General features: G+C 42.6%; 1 protein-coding gene across 4 annotated transcripts in view; it reads left to right on the top strand.

Moving 5' to 3' along the window:
* Positions 1 to 16,797, top strand: part of TSPAN12 (tetraspanin 12) — an 87,313-nt gene extending 70,516 nt beyond the window's left edge. For all 4 annotated transcript variants that reach the window (XM_081878097.1, XM_081878099.1, XM_081878098.1 and 1 more), the window contains 3 exons: positions 4,260 to 4,367; positions 11,311 to 11,454; positions 14,741 to 16,797. In XM_081878097.1, the coding sequence (XP_081734223.1) occupies positions 4,260 to 4,367; positions 11,311 to 11,454; positions 14,741 to 15,046 (558 nt within the window). In that variant the 3' untranslated portion in view covers positions 15,047 to 16,797. The remainder of the gene's footprint in view (positions 1 to 4,259; positions 4,368 to 11,310; positions 11,455 to 14,740) is intronic.
* The last annotated feature ends 1,135 nt before the right edge of the window (positions 16,798 to 17,932 follow it).

Below are 17,932 nucleotides of genomic sequence, written 5' to 3'. Positions count from 1 at the left end.
TGCAAATTTCTCTGCTGCTTATATCATTCTTGCTGGGCAAGAACGTGACATCTAAGAAAGAAAGAAACTAAGTTCAGCATTCTTTAACAGCGAACTCTTAAATTTATCCAAATTTCCAGCTTTGATTGGGGAATAATATTTATTTCCCAGTGTTTCCCAAGCAATAGCTTTCCTCTAGTTTCCAACACAAGTTTTCCCTTTTAGGTCACCAGTGAGTTTCCTGCTTTTGTCTTTGGGCTACCCCTAAACCATGAATTGCTTTGAATGCTATCAATTCACAAAAATATTCATTCTCACCTTCACTCCATTTACATCATAAGCAGTTTAAAACCGAGAGCAGAAGCTTTCAGATTTTTCTTCCAGTACATGTGTGAAGAGGACTAGGGAACATGTGAAGTTTGCTGTGGCTTGTTCTCGTAAGCGGGAAGCCAAGCTTTCCCATTAGGTGTGAACTCAACAAATCTCTTTCGTTTTTAGGGCAGGAATGTCTAGCCAGTGGCCTTTCATATGTTGCTGAACTATAACTCCCATCAGCTCCAGCCAGCATGACCAAGGAAGATGGTAGTTGTAGTTCAGGGTCACAGTTAGATGTTGTGAGAGACGTATAACCTGGAACAAGTGTCCTTTCACTCACTATCGTTGCTATTCATAACAATACTAAGATAAACTCATTTCTTTCAGTACCAATTATGCAGCTTGGACTGTCTCTCAGGAGTTACGGCTCATGAAGACTAAGCAACAGAAAGGGCAAAGAACAGTCTGAGCTGTGGCGCACTTTGGTTTCAACTTCGCATAAAACTATGAGAGCGCCCGAAGCAGTGTCAGAGGTCCAGTCAGTGCTGGTGCTTGTACATCCTTAAGGGGGGTGGTCATTGCTGCATTTAAAGTCTCACTTGACACTTTTCTGGCATGTATCTGCCGTGAGAACATTTGCATCGAGGATCTGATTTCTGTTATGATAGTTCTCACAACCAGAAGTGTGTCTGGTGTGTCTAATGTCTTCCATAAGACTGAGAAACCACAAACTGGCGCTTAGCTTCCTCGAAACAGAGTTTTAGGCCTGGAAGCTATTAGAAAAATGACAATAAACATGATTTTAAAATCCAGGCTGCTTGCTGAGAGCATGCTTGATTAGAAATTGACACAATCGTGCACATTGATTCCTCAACCTCCTTATACACCCCTAAGAATTAAACCATTTTCTCAGAAATATTATAGACACCTGCCTTTATCTTGATGCACATTTATACAAGACATAGGGAAATGATTTTGTTCTGGAAGGTACATCTGGAGACCAAGGGATGCAGAGAAATGTACATTTTCTCATTCATGATTTGAATGACAGTTCATCAGAAGAACGTTGGCCTACAAATGTGACAATCTCTCTTATTTAATCACAACATTTGTGCTATTTTGCCCGAGATTTCAAGATTTGGGTGTCTTGTAGATGCCCAGACAATTTTTGTGATCCCCATAAACACCTAAGATAGAGATTTTAATTCTAAGCCCCTCTTATTCCAAGTTCCTGTATGTTAATATTGACAAAGACTGGAAGGGAATTGAGCTGGCCAATTAACTCCATCAGCAGCTGTGACAAAAAAAATAATTCAGGTAATACAACCGCCAGTGCTGCCTGCATTTTAACGGTAGTTTCCATAGTTGTCATTTGATGTTTGGCTCTATGTCATGGCATGACATTTCATTTTCAGCTTATAATTAATATTTATTAGAAGTGTGACAGTGTCCAATTTCACCCATTTTGTAGAGTAACTCGTGGCGGAATGAATGAACATCCCGTGTATGTTTCTCTTCACTAATCCACAGATATCATGAGGTGGGGGAACATTAGAAGGGCATGTTACAAAAAATCTGAAAATGTAAAGGGTGATATTGCTTGCCCTCCTCTTTTGGGGGGGGGGGTAGGGAAGTCATTTCTGAGCCTGTCATACGAGTTGTCCTCTCATTTACAAATTTCTGTCCACAACCACAAAGACACCATACTGGTACAAAAGTCACAGTTGGCCCTTGTCAACATGAATGGCTGGAAATTTATTAATACTAGTTCTCACCTGATGCGTTGAAACAAATCACTGTCACCTGGCCTGGTTATGGTCCTTATTTTCTCTTTTGCCGCCTTGCATTTTGCGATGGTGTTGCTTGTAGTCGGCTTACCATTTGCATTTTGCTTTTGTAATTTTTATACTTTAATACCTGGAAGCCACTTTGGTTTCACCTTTGTTTGATGGAGATAAGTGAAAAGTATATCATTAAACTAACTCAACTAAACCCAGGGTAGGGGAAAATACCAAGTCGGAAGGTGCAATGATGATTTGCTATAAGCTTTGAAAAAGCTTTCTTTACCTAAGCTAGCAGTGACTTCCTCTTGACTGAAGGGACGCGGGTGGCGCTGTAGTCTAAACCACTGAGCCTCTTGGGTTTGCCGATCGAAAGGTCGGCGGTTGGAATCCCCATGACAGGGTGGGCTCCCGTTGCTCAGTCCCAGCTCCTGCCAACCTAGCAGTTCGAAAGCACACCAGTGCAAGTAGATAAATAGGTACTCCTGAGGTGGGGAGGTAAACGGCGTTTCCGTGCGCTCTGGTTTCCGCCACGGTGTCCCATTGCACCAGAAGCGGTTTAGTCATGCTAGCCACATGACCCGGAAAGCTGTCTGTGGACAAACGCCGACTCCCTCAACCTGAAAGCGAGATGAGTGCCGTAACCCCAGTCTCCTTTGACTGGACTTAACCGTCCAGGGGTCCTTTACTGAAAGGCTGAATGCTTATTGTGCTAAAAGAAAGGGAAACAGCTGATATTACCTTGAATCAGATTTAAATAGAACCAAGTTCAGCTGGTATCATTTTAAATTGCGTTTAAGAATGGATTCCATAGTATTGTCATTCACACTCCAGCATGTACCAGTCTGGAAGCGTTATTTTAGGATGGAGGCCCCGTCTTGAGTCACACCATCTGTTTTCATGAGAGGATTTAGTGCTTTTTTTACACGATAAACCTCCTGCTCTATAATAGTTGCTTAGTTTTACGAGGAGCCATTATCACTAGTTTGCTTTTGCAAAATGCTTTCCCGTTAGCTCGCTACCTAATAAGGACAGGCAGGGCAAGGATGCCAAGTGATAAAACCCATAAAAACCTGAAGATACCTGCAGATTATCGCACACTAAAGTGGGAGGGATATCACTTGAGGAGCTGCAAGAGAAATTTCTCTGCCTGGCCACCCCCTTAACATTCAGCCAACTAGGAAAAAAGCTGTAATAGTTTTGTTGTTAATGTGAATGTAGGAATGCAGAATTACAGAATTGAAATCAGAATTATGGTGTTTCAGTGGGTGTTTATTTTGATGCAGAATTGCTCTCTCACTCAGAGAACAGTGAAGTTGACGGAAACAGAATCATGCTGAATCTTGTTACTCAAGCACTGACTGGGGTCATGAGAAAACAAGCTGTACACATCTAAAAATAGTCTTTATTTTTTGTGGGTGGAGGGGAGAATTGTAAAGGAAATATTTCCTCACACCTACCAAGCACGCACTGCTGGGCAAGTATTGCTGCTGCTGTTTATTTTACCAGCGAAAATAAACTATGGGTGGTATTCAACTGTGGTTCTATTTAGCCCCACCGAAGCTAATGAACATGACTAACTTAGCTTCATTTATTTCAATGGGTCTATTCTGAGTAGGACTTAGTTGAATACCACCCATGTGTTTTTTCCTATCGATTCTCTTCACATTTTGTGGATCATTTTATTAGAGTGTTTTTCAGTCAGGTCTTTTACTGGATAAATATTCATTGTAATTGATTCCCTATCATCCTGGCCAATTTCATGTGCAGGTGTTGTGGTGGTGGTTGTTATTTTGCACAATTCTAAACAAGAATGTATTGCTTTCCTTCAATGAAATATCAAATATAGTCAATATAACCGTTTTTGAGAGGAAAGAGCAAACTTGATGAGGTTTTTCCTCCTCAGCCTTCAGAAAAGGGAGCCATGAAAATCCTCACTGTGAAAAACGATGAACAACAAGCTTGAACTTGTATTCAGAAGCATACTGCAGAGCTTAGATGTTGTGCTAGTAGTCTTATCCTTTATGAATTTCTTTCATCCCTTTTTGAAGCCATCCAAGATGGCGGCCATCACCGCCTTCTAGGGGAGAGGATTGCATAGCTGAATGAAGTACTTTATTTTGTCCTTCCTGAGTCTTCCAACACATGGATTTATGTTTCTGTGTTTTGTCTCCCTGCCTTCAGGTCCCTGTGCAGTGGTCAGATATGGTCACTTTGAAAGCCAGAATGACCAACTATGGCTTGCCTAGATATCAGTGGCTTACTCATGCTTGGAATTTCTTTCAGAGAGAGGTAAGTGGTCGAGCTGATACTAAAATAATACAGAACTATGACAGAACAAAAATACTCATAAACCGCAGATAAAACATTAAAAAATACAAAACCAAACTGATCCATTTCCCCATAAATCTGAAATAAAGATACAAAAAAAAAAAAAAACCAACCCAGCAAGAAAAACCCCCAAACAACATCCCAGCCCCCTTTAAGAAAAAAGTAAACCACATAGTTTGTGTTTGGTTTTAATGAATTAGTATAGAAAAGGGACGTGAGAGCTGGACCATCAAGAAGGCTGATCGCTGAAGAATTGATGCTTTTGAATTATGGTGGTGGAGGAGACTCTTGAGAGTCCCATGGACTGCAAGAAGATCAAACCTATCCATTCTGAAGGAAATCAGCCCTGAGTGCTCACTGGAAGGACAGATCCTGAAGCTGAGGCTCCAATACTTTGGCCACCTCATGAGAAGAGAAGACTCCCTGGAAAAGACCCTGATGTTGGGAAAGATTGAGGGCAAAAGGAGAGGGGACAACAGAGGACGAGATGGTCAGACAGTGTTCTCAAAGCTACCAGCATGAGTTTGACCAAACTGCAGGAGGCAGTGGAAGACAGGAGTGCCTGGTGTGCTCTGGTCCATGAAGTCACAAAGAGTCGGACACAACTAAACAACAACAATAACAATAGAAAAGGGAACAATAGCTCACTCTCTTGCCCGCTCATGATGAACAATAACCCTAAAGACATGCTTTTATTTGTTGGAAAGAGCAGCCGGATTAAGGGAGCAATTGCAACTCCCTCCCCCCGGCTGCAGGTTTTAATGAAATGATGGGGTCTCCAAAGTATTTGTAGACCTGTCGTGCACGGTAAACAGAGCAGAAGGCGGAGGATCAGGCAGATTGCTGTCCCGCCATGGAGCTAGCAAAGCAATTGAGCCCCGTGCTGTCACATAATGGAAACTGCCTTGGCATCCATCAGTTTCCAGCTCAGGGTTGCCCCCACACTAGAAAACCCCACACAGGAATCCTGCCAGCGACACTTCTGCTCACCCCCACATTTGGTGGGCAGAAGGGGGGAATTCTACAGCAGCCCACAGGGAACATGATTGACATGTCCATCCATTGAATCCAGCACCTCCCAGTTAAAAGGGGGTTTGAATTGCTGTGCCACTAAGTTATGCTAAGGACAGGCAGTAGAAATAGTACTGGGCTGGATGAATCTCAGGCCTGACCTAGAACTCAGCTACACAGCTGCAAATAAAACATTTTAAGTGTTTTGTAATGTGCAATGTACAAATGCAACACTAGATGGCGTCAGTGAGCTATGGCAATTTCAATGTATTTTTAAAAAACTTTCCCCCCCCAAAAAAGTGTTTTTTAAATATGTGTGTAGATTCCACCCTAGGGTGGGGGAGTTTAATGTTCATATGTTAAAGCGAGAAGCTTTCCCACAAAATGAAAGCAAAGAGCTTGTCAGAGATTGCTAATACTGACTCTAGAGATTTTTGAATGTGAAACTTGAATGTCTAAAGTTGGGTTTGAGGTGCGAGTACTGTGTTTTGGATTGTTGATATATTAAAACGGCCAGTTTTTGTTTGTTTTTAATTTATTGCAACAAACCTATGGTGAGAACAGCCCTGGTTTTGTATATTTTTGGATCCTTGCTGAGGGGAAACACAGCACTGTTTGTTTGGTTTTTTAAAAAAAGAATGAGCTATTCTATAGCGAAAGCATGGAAGTGCACAAGGTAAAAGCCATTAATTCTAGATATATGTTCAGGCACAGGAAAAGAACACTTTAAATGCCTGTCATTCTCTTGCCCTGGTTGAAATCTGAAATCTATCACTGTTGCACAGATTTCCTGTTTATTTAAGCGTTTCCTGGCCACATTTGATGTCTGTATTTGTTTTAGAAAGCACTCAATAGACAGAACGTGGAATTAACAAGTTTAAAGTTGCACTCCTCTAAAGCTATGCAAGCGTTAGAAGAAATAGCAGCTTTTTATGAAGACAGAATGAAAGAATTCTGGTTTGCTTAACCTGAAAAAATAACTTCCTTTCTTGCACTCGGGTGACTGGATTTAAAAATGGAGTCACTAATGTCTTCCTCCAGAAAGCTCAGTTTCTGAAATAGCTGTGGGGAGTACTTGTGGGGAACTGCTGCCATGATCAGTAGTTGAGACTCCCTTTCCTGCTCTAACGGAGGGCTGCCATTCATCCAGAATTTCCGGGACGTATCTGGAATATGGCAGTTGGAGACAGTGTCTGGGAGGAAATTGCTGAAACGTCCTGGAAAATCTGGACGTATGGCAACCCATGTCAGAATTTCCTTAAAAATACAGTGTTACCTTAGGTTACAGACGCTTCAGGTTACAGACTCCGTTAACCCAGAAATAGTACCTTGGGTTAAGAACTTTACCTCAGGATGAGAACAGAAATTGCCTGGTGGCGGCAGCGGGAGGCCCCATTAGCTAAAGTGGTGCTTCAGGTTAAGAACAGTTTCACGTTAATAACGGACCTCCAGAATGAATTAAGTTCTTAACCCAAGGTACCACTGTAGCTCAGAATCTTTTTCTTCTTCTCCTCCTTCTTCCTCTTCTTCTTCTTCGTTGCAAAAAATGCTCCACAACTTTTGCATCCGGATTTTTACTTTTTGAAACATGGCAGCCCTACTTTAACTGGGGAAAACCTCTGTCTTATCTATTTACAGAGACTTAAGTGAAAATGTGCAGAAGTGTTTTACCCAAATGCTCATTCAGAAATTAACCTGATCCCGCTTTCCAGTGAGCAAAATGACATCGCAATAAATCGCATTTAAGTCATACTTAAGCCACTGAAATAAATGGACTCAAGTTAGCTATGCCACAGATTTAAATGGGTTTATGCTGTGTGTGACTTTGGTTGCAATTCCACCACTTGCTACAAGATTTAGATTGGGCAGACATAGCCCTCCACTCACTTCCATGGCCTCAGCTGGCCTCTGACTGGCCTCTTATTGTTCACTGGTGGCATCCCTGAAATAGGGTGTTTGGGGGGTGGGTGGGAATGAGCCAGCCCAGGATCCACTGCATTGGGTCCAGTCCAGACCCAATTGATGCTCCATCCCAAAGCTGGCTCAAGAATAATGCACCATCTTCCTCCAACACAACAGCTTCCGCTGCTGCTACTGTGAGGGCCCAGGCTGTGAGCACAAGTGGTCATTGGGTCGTGGTGGCACCAGGGCGTTAGTATAGCTCTGCCCGTTCGGATACAGCTGCTTTATTGCTTGCACAGATGAATGGTGGGAGATTTTTTTATACTTCCTCCCCTGGTTGAGTCCAACCAACTCTCGTTGGCCGTGGCTATTTGCTTGGCTGGCAAGACAAAGTCACTGCTTTTCTTGGCTCGATAGCAAAACGATTGGCACTTGGCATTTGTTTTTATTTATTTATTTTATTTTATTTATACCCCGCCCTCCCCAGCCAAGGCCGGGCTCAGGGCAGCTAACATCAAATATAAAAACAATTGATTAAAATACAACTTAAAAACAGGATTAAAATACAACTTAAAATGCAGCCTCATTTCAGCGGAAGCCCTGATCAAAAACGGTTTGGGGGGAGAAAACGTCAAATCTTCACCAAGGCCAACTATCCAGACTGGTCCTACATGGGCCAGAAAAAAGCCAGGGAAGTCCCCAAATAGAGGTTCCATCACAAAAGGAAAGAGGGGGGGAGGATCATTTTGAAATGTTTCTGGAAACTGAACAATTTATTATAGTAATTTGGTGAGCACGTCTCAGCTCTTTGAAAATTTTTGTGTTTAGGGTTTTCACAGCGCCCCTTTAATATACCCCACTCTTCTCCTCCAAACACTTCTAGCTATAAACTTGCCAAACACATGTTTTTTGGTGGGGTTTTTTTTTTTTTGCAGAGTTAGAGCAGTATGTGTGCAATCCTTAACACACACAAACACACACACACACACACACAGAGCAGAAGAGAGGATGTTGTTTCAGAGGCCCAGCAATGCAATATCTATTAGTCCACTGCTATGCAGAGCAAAAATGTAAATGAGAGCCATTCGAAATAATGGAGCATGCTTTTGCACAGAAACATAGGTCAAAACCAGGCTGTCTTTATTCTCAGAATAAATAGAAATAAATCAGACATTTTATAACAGTAATGCTCAGAAACATGGAATGTGTGTTTCACTCTTCAATGCAGACTGGAACATTGTCGTATTTCAGAGTGAGACTCCCCCCCGTGACGCTGCTTAATTGGAATTCATAGGTTATATCCAGTTCTAGTCCTACTCTGAGTAAACCTACTAAAGCTATTGGACGTGAGTAACTTAAGTGCATTAATCTTAAAAGGTCGACTCTGAGTATAACTTAGTTGGATGCAACCCCAGTTATTAGATCTATCTGTCTTCATAGGAACTTGCTTCAGAAGGTTCCTTCAGAAACTCTTCCTCCATAGGTATCTATTTTCATTATTTATCTTGCATTGCCATTCATTATCAGTTAGGATCTGAAGATTTCAGATCCCCTGTCCCCGTTCTCCCCGTTTTCCACTGGACTTCATTTCTGCATAGTAAGGAGACATGATAGTTATTTCTTGCCTTGCTGTGGCCTTTTGGTGTCAGTTTGAACTAATATTCTCCACTCTTTTCTTCTGTGTGTGAGAGACATGCATCTGCAAGTTGCACCTGACAAAATGAGCTCTGGCCCACAAAATCTCATTCCACAATCAAGCTGTTAGTCTTTAAGGAGACATCACAGTTTTGTTTCAGTTGACCAGTGCAGCTGTTCCTTTGAAATTTGTTGCTACGCACTTTGAAGCCCGTTTCTGTATCATGAGGGCTAGAAACCTGTTTTAAAAAGAAGAAAGCTGAGATTCTTCAGGTGCAGAATGCCCTTCTGCCTGATTTAAATGCCGCAGAAGTGACTGCCTATGAATAGAATTTCCTGCTGTAGTCTTTTCTTTAAAATTAGCCAGGACCCCAGCAGCACTCTCTTGCCAGATATACTTTGGAAATAGGGATACATATTAAATGTATCCCTGGCCAGGGGCAATCTTTGAGGAGGCTTAATTAGAAAAGCTGTCTTCCTATTATGGGACTATAACTGATTTGGTGTGTTTCCCGTTTTGAACATTCTGCTAACTATTTTTGACCGCTTACAGATCAGCTATTGAATGTGTTAGAGCGGCGCTCATTCTCTGCCCTAATGAGGGCCTATCTTTTTATTTTACTAAAGCAGATAATTTTAGTTTGGAAAGGATGTTATTTTTTTTAAAAAAAATACTTGGCTGAGTATTTTTATGCAGAGTTCTTTGACTTCCTGATATCCAACTTGTTAAAAAGAGCTATGCATCGCAAGACACAGGAATGAACTCGAGGTTAAGGGGAATGTGTTTAATGACTACAAATCACACAATTTAGTGTAGGGGTGGGGGATGGGATCTCACTTGAGCTTTTCTGGAGTTTATGGCCCATTTCTAGAGTCAGTGATTTATAAATTTCAGCCAAGGTGGAAGACTGACAAGCAGAAGGAAGTAGCCAATTTGGCACACCAGAATATTTATTTACTAGGAACGCGGGTGGCGCTGTGGGTAAAACCTCAGTGCCTAGGACTTGCTGATCGTATGGTCGGTGCTTCGAATCCCCGCAGCGGGGTGAGCTCCCGTCGTTCGGTCCCAGCTCCTGCCCACCTAGCAGTTTGAAAGCACTCTTAAGTGCAAGTAGATAAATAGGTACCGCTTTATAGCGGGAAGGTAAACGGCGTTTCCGTGTGCGGCGCTGGTGCTGGCTCACCAGCTGCAGCTTCGTCACGCTGGCCACGTGACCCGGAAGTGTCTTCGGACGGCGCCGGCTCACGGCCTCTAGAGCGAGATGAGCACGCAACCCTAGAGTCGGACACGACTGGCCCGTACGGGCAGGGGTACCTTTACCTTTACCCTTTAATATTTATTTATTTATATATAAAACACATACATATGCATTTACACAATACACATACATAACATACTACCTTATTTTCATAACATAAAACATACCTACATTACTCTATATAATACCTACCTATACTGTACATATCAACATACCTACACACCTACCCCACACGGACACCCAACAAATGACTTGACTTCCAGCCACTCTTGTTACGCTACTTTATTTTTCCAACTACAGTGGTGCCCCGCAAGACGAACGCCTCGCAAGACGAAAAACCCGCTAGACGAAAGGGTTTTCCGTTTTGGAGGCGCTTCGCAAAACGAATTTCCCTATGGGCTTCCTTCGCAAGACGAAGGCTACTCCGAAGGCTGGCGGTGGGGCGGAGAGACCTCCTCCCGCCGCCAGCCTTCGGAAGGCTGTCCTGAAGACTTGCGGTGGGAGGAGGGTTTTCCTTCCCACCGCCAACATTCGGAAGGCTGTTCTGAATGTTGGCGGTGGGGAGGAAAAGCCCTCCTCCCACCGCAAGCCCCGGGAACAGAGGAGAAGCGCTGCGCGCCTTCCCCTCTGTTCCCGTACCTGTCCTGAAGGCTTGTGGTGGGGAGAAAAGCCCTTCTCCGCACCGCCAGCCTGGCAAGCGGTCTCCATAGGAACGCATTAATTGATTTTCAATGCATTCCTATGGGAAACCGTGCTTCGCAAGACGAAAAACTCGCAAGAAGAAAAAACTTGTGGAACGAATTAATTTCGTCTTGCGAGGCACCACTGTAGCTTAAACACATTTCATTATTTCTTTAATCTCTTCTTCTATCTTGACTTTGCTCTCCTTTCACTCTAATCATTTTCTGGATTCACTCAACATCTGTCAGAAATTCTACTTTTTCCACATAAAGGCACACCAGAATATTCAGTTGAAGGGAGAAATGCGGTGCATTCAAAGTCATACTAGGCTCCATACGGGGTGCAGGGTGGAAGGGGACCTCAAATTCTTCTTAATTCCCATGGAGCATCACACTTGTGCCACCTTCCTTTTGCAGTTTAAATGCTGTGGAGTTGTGTACTTCACGGACTGGCTGGAAATGACGGAGATGGACTGGCCTCCGGACTCCTGTTGCGTCAGAGAATTCCCAGGATGCTCCAAACAGGCGCACCATGAGGATCTCAGTGACCTTTACCAGGAGGTAAGGACGTCCACAACATTTTTGTTTCTAAGCTTTGGAAGGTGGGTGCTGCTGTGATGGTGCTGACCTTTAAAACCCTAAACGGCCTTGGCCCACTATACCTGAAGGAGTGTCTCTACCCCCATCGTTCTGCCCGGACACTGAAGTCCAGTGCCAAGGGCCTTCTGACGGTTCCCTCGCTGTGAGAAGCCAAGTTACAGGGAACCAGGCAGAGGGCCTTCTCGGTAGTGGCACCCACTCTGTGGAACACCCTCCCACCCGATGTCAAAGGAAAAAACAAGTACCTGACTTTTAGGAGACATCTGAAGGCAGCCCTGTTTAGGGAAGCTTTTAATGTTTAATAGACTATTGTATTTTAATATTCTTTGGAAGCCGCCCAGAGTGGCTGGGGAAACCCAGCTAGATGGGCGGGGTATAAATAAATTATTATTATTATTATTATTATTATTATTATTATTATTATTATTATGGCAATAGCTTCCCATGGAGGTCATTCAAACATCAGGTAGAGCTTTGGGATGGCAAGAGCGGTTCAACAGTGGAACAGTCTCCCTCGGAAGGTGGTGGACTCTCTCCTTCCTTTTTTAAAATATAATTTTTATTAAATTTTCTGTTTTACAATATAGAATACTCATTTAAACATCCTTAGAATATCAGTGACTTCCCTTCTTCTCTTTCCATGGTTCATTTTGCATATCATAAACCCCTGTATATTTTACATAAACTAAACCATTCAGTATTCCATTGTTACATCCATCAAAACTTATTCACACTGTTGAATTTATCTTAATGCTGCCAACGTTTTCAAGTGTACATAATTCCCCCCATATATTCATTAAACATTTTCCAATCTTCTTTAAACGTATGTTCTTCTTGTTAATGAATTATTATTATTATTATTATTATTATTATTAAGCCATTGGTTCAAAAATTCTGCTCTTCTAATTTGCCTCCTTGCACAGGTTTCGTTTCCCTCACTTTAAAAACCCCAAACTCCAGTTTTATGTTTCCGCATTGTGATAATATGCAAGCTACAAAAGACTTTTAATTTCACCTGCAGTGAATTAAATACCTCGCTCTTTTCATTATCTTCCCACTTCTTTTATCTGAAGAGTTGAAGTGTTTTGTGCGGAGATTTGGATGGAGTATGAACTTTACGGCTGTTACTGAATAATTATAGGCGATCCCATCAATGAGTCTCTATTTTCACTTGTCACATAGCTCCAAAGATCCCTCAGAAGTATGTGGAGAGTGTGGCCTTTTGAATCTCCTCCATGAGAGACCTATAGCTTTCTTTTTCAACAGAATGCGCTTTCCTGTGAAAGGAACAAACTCATCTCATCATTTTGGGAGTTCATTAAAAATATCTGTATAGTGATATGGAGCTTTGGAGACTTTCTTCAAAGTCCTCAGAGATCTTGGCATCTTGGCTTTTTAACGAACATAAATTTTTGTGACATCAAAAGGTTCTGTAGAAAACGGGGGAGGGGGAAGAGCTGGAACAGAAAAGGCTGTTTTATGACTAGGAAACTAAAAATTCTCTCTTTCTCTCTTTAATTTATTGAAAATTATTGTCTTGTTCATTGGCGTTCCTGCTCCCCAGGATAGCTAGCTCACTAGTAATAATAATGCCATTAAATATCAGCATTTGAAAGCGGATAAAACGCTGGAACAGCAGAACAATAAAAAAACACATAAGACAGAATTAAAAGCAACTCTAACAATAAACTAATTGGCAAGGGGGAAATAAAAAAAAAAGGCTTTTCCTGGCAGTGGAAGGTTGTAAGCTTTAGTATCAGGCAACTTTCTCTAAGATGGGAGCGTTCCAAATGTTGCTAATGTGGTTGAGGGACTTGCCCTCAGAGCATAGGGAGTACCTGGAAAAGGACCTCTGAAGATGACCTCAATCGATGGGCAGGTGCCCATGGGAGTAGGCTGTTTTTGAGGTTCCTGTGCCTCAAACAGGGCTTTAAAGGAAAGCGTCAATACTTCAAATTGAATCGAACAGTGTGTAGCAGAACAATATAACACACATGCTGTGGAGCACTACAAACAGTTTCTTAGCAATGATGTGAAAGACTTGAAAAGCCTATCAAGGTGAGAACCATTGCAGGTACCAACTTCTTTTCTAGATAGTCAGTCTAGAAGGACAACATGATCAGGTACCTCGACCCGCAAAGACTCAAGGAGAACTATGAATTCATCTTGCTTTCTCCTAGGATAGGTATTCTGTCAGGATAAGACCCTCTTGGGGCCCAAAGCCAGGCCTGGAACCAAGCTCCTAGGATGCTCAGAATAACACAACAAGCACCTTGCCCCAACAGGGAATATTTTCAGCCAGTTTGTATGATCTTTGGAGTCCTGGGTGGGCTTTTGGGCTGGTCCCATGCCTGATTCTTTAGAACAGCTGGGATCACCTCCCCTTGCAAAATATATCAGCTACTTCCCGAACCCAGCCAGTCAGGACACACTGCCAACAAGCCAATGATATAATAATAATAATAATAATAATAATAATAATAATAATAATAATAATAATACCCCGCCCATCTGGGTGGGTTTCCACAGCCACTCTGGGCGGCTCCCAACAGAATATTAAAAGCATGAGAAAACCTCAAACATTAAAAGGGCTGCCTTCAGATGTCTTCTAAAAGTCAGACAGTTTATTATGTTGGTGCTGCGCCAAGAACCCAAGTGGACACAAAGCAGAAATATCAACTTGGCTATGTCCATCTGGCTTCTCTTGTGGCTTCTAGGTCAGCACCCTTCTCCCAGAAGAAGTCGTGGATGATAGCTGTTTTGTTTTATGGACTGACATAAAGCAGCAACAGGGACACGGGTGGCGCTGTGGGTTAAACCACAGAGCCTAGGACTTGCTGATCAGAAGGTCGGCGGTTCGAATCCCCGCAACGGGGTGAGCTCCCGTTACTCGGTCCCTGCACCTGCCAACCTAGCAGTTCAAAAGCATGTCAAAGTGCAAGTAGATAAATAGGTACCACTCCAGTGGGAAGGTAAACGGTGTTTCCGTGCACTACTCTGGTTCGCCAGAAGCGGCTTAGTCATGCTGGCCACATGACCCGGAAGCTGTACGCCAACTCGCTCGGCCAATAAAGCGAGATGAGCGCCGCAACCCCAGAGTCGGTCACGACTGGACCTAATGGTCAGGGCTCCCTTTAGCTTTACCTTTTTAAAGCAGCAACACGAAAAGCGTTGTGGAAAAGATCTGAAAATTTGGGGTAATGACTTCCAATGGTGGTTGACCTTTCTTATCTCTCTTGGTCCACAGGGTTGTGGTAAAAAGATGTATACTTTCCTGAGAGGAACGAAACAACTGCAAGTGCTTCGGTTTCTTGGAATATCGATTGGGGTCACCCAGATTCTGGCGATGATCCTCACTATTACTTTGCTGTGGGCTCTGTATTACGACCGACGAGGCCCAGGTACAGATCAAATGCTGTCCTTGAAGAATGACACCACACAGCACCTGTCATGTCATTCAGTGGAACTGCTGAAACCCAGCCTGACTAGGATTTTGGAGCACACATCCATGGCAAACAGCTTCACCACACACTTTGAAATGGAGGAACTTTAGGGTGATCGTCACTTTTACTAACTGTACATTTGAAAAAGGAGTCTGAGGTCATCATTCTGATTCAGAGAAGAAAACAGAATGAATGGAGATGTTCTTCATGAATGACAGTGACCCCGGGCTCTTAACCTTTTTGTTTCTTAAAATGTACGTGACCTGAAGGTTCTAGCTATAGTTTTACCACTAAAATATATCTATTGTTTTAAGTACTGAGAGTGAATAGGTTCTGTTTCGTGAGAAGATGTGCATTATATAAAATGCTGATTGTAGCAGGGCCTTAAAACTTTTTAAAAAAATAATCAACATTTTAAAATTAAGAAGCATCTGTCAAAAAGAACACATTCAGGTTATGACTTTAGGGCTCTTTGATTCTGTCTGAACTTTTTATTTTAAATGATTAGGTAAGAGTGTGGGCAACTTGCTCAGCACCGAGAGCTGATCAGTGTTTTTGCTTACTTGTAATTTAAGTAATTTTCAGAATCATTTGAAGAAATGGTAGCTGGATGTGTTGCACTCTGATACTCTGATGTGTTGCAAGGCGCAGCTGTTGGATAAGTTGCACTCTGATAAGCTTCTTCTGGGGTTGTTAATCACAGCCGAAGGCAGACCCTTCAAAACCTGGAAAAGGGTCTAAAGCCATGAGGTTGGAAAACAGGGATTTCTTTCTCTTTTAAGTGCTTCTTTCTTTCTTAGATTTTACCAAAAAAAAATCCAAGATAATCACCTTTCCCGCTCCATGTACAGAATCCACCTAGACTGGCTTTTGAATCTTAATTTGATGTTTATGATGGGATGGCATCCTCTGTCACACCTGAGGGAGCCACACTAATTTAAGGCCTGTGGCATACACCGCTCTCTCTTCCTATAGAGTGGAGTGGCTGCTGTTGCTGCTGCTCAGAATCTGCTGCCTGAGGCAGTGCTCTCACTCCGGCTAATGGTAGGGCCGGCCAATGGGTGAAACATATTCAGCTGCAGCTTAGTGAAATCCATGTGTCTTAGCTTCCCCGTGTAGCCATAGCCAGTGCAATTCCGAAGTTGGATCTTCGGATCTTTTTCTCCCCCAGCATTTCAAAACCCTGAACATCCAGCTCTCCCACCACGTGCACCTAGACGCACAGAGCCCATATCCCATGGGCAAGCTAATTGTTGGTGCACAGTTAGTTGTTTGTAAGCTGATAGGACTTGATAAATTGCTAGGAAAGCCTATTTCAACCCCTCTGCTTGGACTTTGTGGAAATTGCCTCTAAAAGATCAGGGATGTTATTTGTATATAATAAGGCATGTGTATGTATAGCAGAACTGAAATCCATATTCACATTTTACTTCACACTTTTAAATTTTGTAAAAAGAGAAACGTGTATTTTAGCAGTGTCTTTATCTAGCTGTTTTTTTTAAAAAAAGAAATACAGTGGTACCTCGGGGTACAGGTGCTTCAGGTTACACGTTTTTGGGTTGCGCACCGCGCCAAACCTGAAAGTACCGGAACTGATTACTTCCAGGTTTTGGCGCTCATGCATGCACAGAAACGCTAAATCGCGCTTTGCGCATGCGCAGAAGCACTGAATTGTGACCTGCGCATGTGAAGACGCGGCGCTGTGGGTTGCAAACGTGCCTCCCGCACGGATCACGTTCGCAACCCGAGGTTCCACTGTACCTCAAACATCTACTTTTTAAATTAATTTTTAATGTTCAAATTAAATTATGTGGTCCAGAGAGATTTTTAAAATGCTAATAAATGAGTTATATCTGAAATACCCACTTTTAGGAGAGGAAATTAAGTGGTGAATGGTCTTGGAACTGGATTTATTGAAGAGAGATTCTACATTCTTTCTAAGCAAGGGATCGTGAGGATAATGTCTTTAATCCTCTTTTTCCTGCCCTGTTCATTTTTTGTTCAGAATGTGTATGGTGTTAACTCTCCCATTGAAGCCAATGATACATACATGTGTTTAATTCTGGCTTGATTACTCTTAACGTTTGGTTTCTTTCCTGTAGCACATGACCTGGTTCATTTTCTTGAATCATCTAGAGCTGTTTGTACCTGTAGAAAGCATTCTGTCTCTCCCAGCCTGGCGTCTTCCATATGTTGTTGGACTGCAGTTCCACCAGCCACACAGAATGCCCAATTATCATGGATGGTGGGAGTTGTATTTTTTGCTCTATAAGACTCACTTTTCCCCTCCTAAAAAGTAAGGGGTAATGTGTGTGTGTCTTATGGAGCGAATGCAGGCTGCACAGCTATCCCAGAAGCCAGAACAGCAAGAGGGATTTCTGCTTTCACTGCACAGCGATTCCTCTTGCTGTTCTGGCTTCTGAGATTCAGAATATTTTTTTTCTTGTTTTCCTCCTCCCAAAACTAGGTGTGGTCTGGTGCGTCTTATAGAGCGAAAAATACGGTAGTTCAAAACATTTAGGAAGCACCAGATTGGGGAAAGACAACCTTGTTTGTTGGAGTAGGAATTTGGAGCGGTTTATTGGACTGGGAATGAGCAACAGCTTGCCTTGCCTCCCCTTCTCTGGTGGCTTCGGTATAGACCCAAGTTTGTTGATATACCATTTTCTGAGATCCTTGTTAACAAACCAGGATTATACACAGTGCTTGAAACAGCATTTCTCATTCTGGACCTCTGCGGAGACTGCAATTGAACGGAGAAGGAAGTCTTCTCCGAAGCAACATGGTAAAGAGATTAAAATGTATTTATTGAATTGCGAAAAGTGCATCTTACTGTATTTTATGTGTACTATAGAGTTACGGTTGTTTCCACCTAGCCACATTCTTGTTTCACATGTTATAGTAGTTAATTTAAATGCTTGCCAATCCTGTGGTAGCTGCTTAAAAGCTGACTTTGTGGCAAATGCAGGCACATGGCAAGCTGAACTTCTCTGGCT

Source organism: Podarcis erhardii, assembly GCF_964252035.2.
Source record: "Podarcis erhardii genome assembly, chromosome: 10".
Lineage (NCBI taxonomy): Eukaryota > Metazoa > Chordata > Lepidosauria > Squamata > Lacertidae > Podarcis > Podarcis erhardii.
This window is presented reverse-complemented; position numbering and strand designations above follow the sequence as displayed.